At 45.7% G+C, this 6,339-nt stretch overlaps 1 protein-coding gene across 1 annotated transcript in view; it reads left to right on the top strand.

Annotated features, from left to right (window-relative positions):
• LOC117441936 (uncharacterized) overlaps positions 1 to 4,892 on the top strand; it is a gene marked incomplete at its 5' end in the record, with an annotated part of 5,607 nt that extends 715 nt beyond the window's left edge. Inside the window, 4 exons of the mRNA XM_034077944.1 lie at positions 1 to 2; positions 1,346 to 1,471; positions 2,620 to 2,748; positions 4,019 to 4,892. The exon at positions 1 to 2 is cut by the window's left edge and continues 124 nt beyond it. Of these exons, the coding sequence (XP_033933835.1) occupies positions 1 to 2; positions 1,346 to 1,471; positions 2,620 to 2,748; positions 4,019 to 4,182 (421 nt within the window). The remainder of the gene's footprint in view (positions 3 to 1,345; positions 1,472 to 2,619; positions 2,749 to 4,018) is intronic.
• Between the last annotated feature and the right edge of the window lie 1,447 nt (positions 4,893 to 6,339).

Below are 6,339 nucleotides of genomic sequence, written 5' to 3'. Positions count from 1 at the left end.
ACGTAAGCCGGGTAAGGGTTTAGGGATCACTGGGCAAGGGTTTAGGAGTCACTGGTAAGGGTTTAGGAGTCACTGGGTAAGGGTTTAGGAGTCACTGGGTAGGGGTCTAGGGGTCACTGAGTAAGGGTTTAGGAGTCACTGGGTAAGGATTTAGGAGTCACTAGGTAAGGGTCTAGGGGTCACTGGGTAAGGGTTTAGGAGTCACTGGGTAAGGGTTTAGGAGTCACTGGGTAAGGGTCTAGGAGTCACTGGGTAAGGGTTTAGGAGTCACTGGGTAAGGGTCTAGGGGTCACTGGGTAAGGGTCTAGGAGTCACTGGGTAGGGGTCTAGGGGTCACTGGGTAAGGGTTTAGGAGTCACTGGGTCAGGGTTTAGGAGTCACTGGGTAAGGGTCTAGGGGTCACTGGGTAAGGGTCTAGGAGTCACTGGGTAAGGGTTTAGGAGTCACTGGGTAAGGGTTTAGGAGTCACTGGGTAAGGGTCTAGGGGTCACTGGGTAAGGGCCTAGGAGTCACTGGGTAAGGGTTTAGGAGTCACTGGGTAAGGGTTTAGGAGTCACTGGGTAAGGGTTTAGGAGTCACTGGGTAAGGGTCTAGGAGTCACTGGGTAAGGGTCTAGGGGTCACTGGGTAAGGGTTTAGGAGTCACTGGGTAAGGGTCTAGGGGTGACTGGGTAAGGGTTTAGGAGTCACTGGGTAAGGGTCTAGGAGTCACTGGGTAAGGGTCTAGGGATCACTGGGTAAGGGCCTAGGGGTCACTGGGTAAGGGTCTAGGGGTCCTGGGTCAGGGTCTAGGGGTCACTGGGTCAGGGTCTAGGGGTCCTGGGTCAGGGTCTAGGGGTCCTGGGTCAGGGTCTAGGGGTCCTGGGTCAGGGTCTAGGGGTCACTGGGTCAGGGTCTAGGAGTCACTGGGTAAGGGTCTAGGGGTCACTGGGTAAGGGTCTAGGGGTCACTGGGTAAGGGTCTAGGGGTCACTGGGTAAGGGTCTAGGGGTCCTGGGTCAGGATCTAGGGGTCCTGGGTCAGGGTCTAGGAGTCACTGGGTAAGGGCCTAGGAGTCACTGGGTAAGGGTCTAGGGGTCCTGGGTCAGGGTCTAGGGGTCACTGGGTAAGGGCCTAGGGGTCACTGGGTCAGGGCCTAGGAGTAACTGGGTAAGGGTCTAGGGGTCCTGGGTCAGGGTCTAGGGGTTCTGGGTCAGGGTCTAGGGGTCCTGGGTCAGGGTCTAGGGGTCCTGGGTCAGGGTCTAGGGCCCCGGACCCTCCTGAGTTCCAGGCTCACAGATTGGCTTTGTTTGCAGATGATGACTCGCTCTCTTTTATCAACACTGACTGATTCCCTCTGTCTGTCAGTGATGATCCCGCCCCCTCCTGCCTACCCTCCCCCCCACGCTCCGCCCTCCCCCCCCTCCCCCCGCACCCTGCTGCCCCCCCCCTCCTCAGCTCGACTCTGCTTACCTGCTCGACTTCAACACCTGGGTAAGAAAACACTGCAGCTTCTTTGAGTGTAGTATTAGTATGTTCTGTGTCAGGGGCACAGATGCGGAGGGGGCCTCATCTTGCGGGTGGGCCTCATCTTGCGGAGGGGGCCTCATCTTGCGGATGGGCCTCATCTTGCGGATGGCCCTCATCTTGCGGATGGGCCTCATCTTGCGGATGGGCCTCATCTTGCGGAGGGGGCCTCATCTTGTGGATGGGCCTCATCTTGCGGATGGGCCTCATCTTGCGGAGGGGGCCTCATCTTGCGGATGGGCCTCATCTTGTGGATGGGCCTCATCTTGCGGAGGGGGCCTCATCTTGCGGAGGGGGCCTCATCTTGCGGAGGGGGCCTCATCTTGCGGGTGGGCCTCATCTTGCGGAGAGGGCCTCATCTTGCGGATGGGCCTCATCTTGCGGATGGGCCTCATCTTGCGGAGGGGGCCTCATCTTGCGGATGGGCCTCATCTTGCGGAGGGGGCCTCATCTTGCGGATGGGCCTCATCTTGCGGAGGGGGCCTCATCTTGCGGATGGGCCTCATCTTGCGGAGGGGGCCTCATCTTGCGGATGGGCCTCATCTTGCGGAGGGGCCTCATCTTGCGGAGGGGGCCTCATCTTGCGGATGGGCCTCATCTTGCGGAGTGGGCCTCATCTTGCGGAGGGGGCCTCATCTTGCGGATGGGCCTCATCTTGCGGAGGGGGCCTCATCTTGCGGATGGGCCTCATCTTGCGGAGGGGGCCTCATCTTGCGGATGGGCCTCATCTTGCGGAGGGGCCTCATCTTGCGGAGGGGGCCTCATCTTGCGGATGGGCCTCATCTTGCGGAGTGGGCCTCATCTTGCGGAGGGGGCCTCATCTTGTGGATGGGCCTCATCTTGCGGATGGGCCTCATCTTGCGGAGGGAGCCTCAGCTGAGCCGCAAATGCGGCGCACCTATGCACTTATGCCGTGCAATTAGTTTCGCGAGGACGCAAGCGAAACAGAGGGACTCATCATATAGCTTTGTGTGGGGCCTCAAGTTGGGTAGGGACGGCCCTGCGTACTGTCACGGCGCTGTAAACCCTCAGCTCTGTTGCTTCCTGTCAAAACCCCGCCTCCTCACTCCTGATTGGCCGACCCCAGCTTTCACTAACGGGAAGTGTGTTCTCAGATTTAGAGCTGCCGGCCATGCCCCCTCCTCTCTTATTGGACGACCAGGGTTTTTTTGATGACATCATGCCACCCCTCCCTCCACCAGTGGACTACGACACCGACGCCCCCCCGATATACCTGGAGAAAGGTACTACTACTGCTAACTACTACTAACTACTACTAACTAATACTATTACTACTACTAAGTAATACTACTACTACTACTACTACTACTATTACTACTACTACTACTATTACTACTACTACTAACGAATACTACTACTATCATAATCAGAATACCTTTATTATACCACTACTAACTACTAAGTAATACTACTACTACTACTACTCCTTCTCGCTATTACTGCTACTACTACTGCTAACTAATACTTCTAATACTAACTAATACTAGTACTACTACTAACTAACTACAACTATTACTAATACTACTGCTAAGTAATACTACTACTACTACTACTACTAACTACTACTACTGCTAACTATTACTACTACTACTGCTGCTACTGCTAATACTACTACTACTGCTGACTAATGCTACTACTATAAAGTAATACTAGTACTACTAACTTATACTACTACTGCTAACTACTACGACTACTGCTACTACTACTACTACTACTACTACTACTACTACTAACTAACTATTGCTAATACTACTGCTAACTAATACTACTACTGCTAACTAATACTACTACTAACTACAAATATGACTAATACTACTGCTAACTAATACTATACTGCTAACTAATACTACTACTACTAATTACTACTACTACTACTAACTAACTACAACTATTACTAATACCACTGCTAATAACTAATACTACTACTAACTAACTACAACTATGACTAATACTACTGCTAACTAATACTGTTAACTAATACTACTACTACTAATTACTACTACTAACTAACCACAACTATTGCTAATACTACTGCTAACTAATACTATACTACTTACTAATACTACTACTACTAATTACTACTACTACTAACTAACTACAACTATTGCTAATACTACTGCTAACTACTACTACTAAGTAATACTACTACTACTACTACTACTACTACTAAGTAATACTACTACTACAACTACTACTACTACTACTACAACTAACTAACTACAACTATGACTAATACTACTGCTAACTACTACTATTAAGTAATACTACTACTACTACTACTACTACTACTACTACTACTACTACTACTACTACTACTACTTTACATAAAGGTACACAAAGGTATATAGAGGTATATTAGTGTGTATAAAGGTATGTAAATAACGTGATATAAGTGTGTGAATGTTTAATAGAGGTATATAAAGGTACATTAAGTTATATAGTGGTGTGTATGAGTGTGTGTGTGTGTGTAAGGGCAGTACTCTGTGTGTCCAGTGGTGGCGCTGTACAACTACGACGCCTCCAAACCCGACGACCTGTCACTCAGCGATGGCGACATCATCTACCTGACACATCGCCATGACGACGGCTGGTGTGAGGGTTATCTCCGTGGCAACAGCGGCTTCTTCCCCCAAAACTACGTCCAATCATGTGGCTAGACTGAAGCCCCGCCCCCTCCCAGCGGCCACGGGGACCGATCCGTGTTGATTAGTTAAGGAACTGAGTTACTAATAACCAGCCTGAGTTTGAAGTTCCTATATATTTAATAATTCACAACAAACTAAGATTAATATTTAAAATGTAGTTTAAACTGGTTTGAAAATAATTAAAATACATGTTTTTGATCGAGTCATTTATTTTATATATTCATATTGATTGTATTTAAATCAACTTATATTCAGAAGAAATTACACATTTATTTTACATGTTGTAAATTGACTTTAACAGAAAACTGTTAAATTAAACTCATAAATTAAACATGAGTTATAGATTGAAGTTCTTCTGTTGAATTCTCATTAATTTATCACCAACACATGTTTAGCAATAAAGATGTAATTATTTTATGTTAAGAAAGAAACTAAAACTATGGAGACATTTAGGAATGATTATTTCAAAAATAAATATTTCTAGCTATAAATATATTTCCTTGTTAGCAAATCAAACAGATTTTTAGTATTAAATATTACATTTGAATTTCAATGTGTTTAGAGGTTCTATTTAACGTGTCTCTAATGCCCCTGGAGACCACCACTCAAACCACAGACCCACTGTTTAGTAACAATAATCTGAGATGTTTTAATCAGAGATGATCGCAGTGTTTCTGGATGTATTGATGATCAATAAACACGAGGAATATGATCTGACATCATCCCTGTGTTTGTTCACTGATTTACCTTCAAATAAACACACAGCTGCTTCGTGAAGCTAATGCTAACGCTCACAGACTTCCTTATAATAAATACATTATCTGATCTGCCCCCTACTGGACGGATGTGTTTCCTTATTATAATATCTGATCTGCCCCCTAGAGGACAGATGTGTGTCCTTATTATAATATCTGATCTGCCCCCTACTGGACAGATGTGTTTCCTTATTACAATATCTGATCTGCCCCCTAGAGGACAGATGTGTTTCCTTATCATAATATCTGATCTGCCCCCTAGAGGACAGATGTGTTTCCGTATTATAATATCTGATCTGCCCCCTAGAGGACAGATGTGTTTCCTTATTATAATATATGATCTGCCCCCTAGAGGACAGATGTGTTTCCTTATTATAATATCTGATCTGCCCCCTACTGGACAGATGTGTTTCCTTATTATAATATCTGATCTGCCCCCTACTGGACAGATGTGTTTCCTTATTATAATATCTGATCTGCCCCCTAGAGGACAGATGTGTTTCCTTATTATAATATATGATCTGCCCCCTAGAGGACAGATGTGTTTCCTTATTATAATATATGATCTGCCCCCTACTGGACAGATGTGTTTCCTTATTATAATATCTGATCTGCCCCCTACTGGACAGATGTGTTTCCTTATTATAATATATGATCTGCCCCCTAGAGGACAGATGTGTTTCCTTATTATAATATATGATCTGCCCCCTACTGGACAGATGTGTTTCCTTATTATAATATATGATCTGCCCCCTACTGGACAGATGTGTTTCCTTATTATAATATCTGATCTGCCCCCTAGAGGACGGATGTGTGTCCGTATTATAATATCTGATATGCCCCCTAATGGACAGATGTGTTTCCTTATTATAATATATGATCTGCCCCCTACTGGAGAGATGTGTTTCCTTATTATAATATCTGCTGCCCCCTAGAGGACAGATGTGTTTCCTTATTATAATATCTGATCTGCCCCCTAGAGGACAGATGTGTTTCCTTATTATAATATCTGATATGCCCCCTAGAGGACAGATGTGTTTCCTTATTATAATATCTGATCTGCCCCCTACTGGACAGATGTGTTTCCTAATTATAATATATGATCTGCCCCCTACTGGACAGATGTGTTTCCTTATTATAATATCTGCTGCCCCCTAGAGGACAGATGTGTTTCCTTATTATAATATCTGATCTGCCCCCTAGAGGACAGATGTGTTTCCTTATTACAATATCTGATCTGCCCCCTAGAGGACGGATGTGTTTCCTTATTATAATATCTGATCTGCCCCCTAGAGGACAGATGTGTTTCCTTATTACAATATCTGATCTGCCCCCTAGAGGACAGATGTGTTTCCTTATTATAATATCTGATCTGCCCCCTAGAGGACAGATGTGTTTCCTTATTATAATATCT

Source organism: Pseudochaenichthys georgianus, unplaced genomic scaffold (genome assembly GCF_902827115.2).
Source record: "Pseudochaenichthys georgianus unplaced genomic scaffold, fPseGeo1.2 scaffold_2195_arrow_ctg1, whole genome shotgun sequence".
Lineage (NCBI taxonomy): Eukaryota > Metazoa > Chordata > Actinopteri > Perciformes > Channichthyidae > Pseudochaenichthys > Pseudochaenichthys georgianus.
This window is presented reverse-complemented; position numbering and strand designations above follow the sequence as displayed.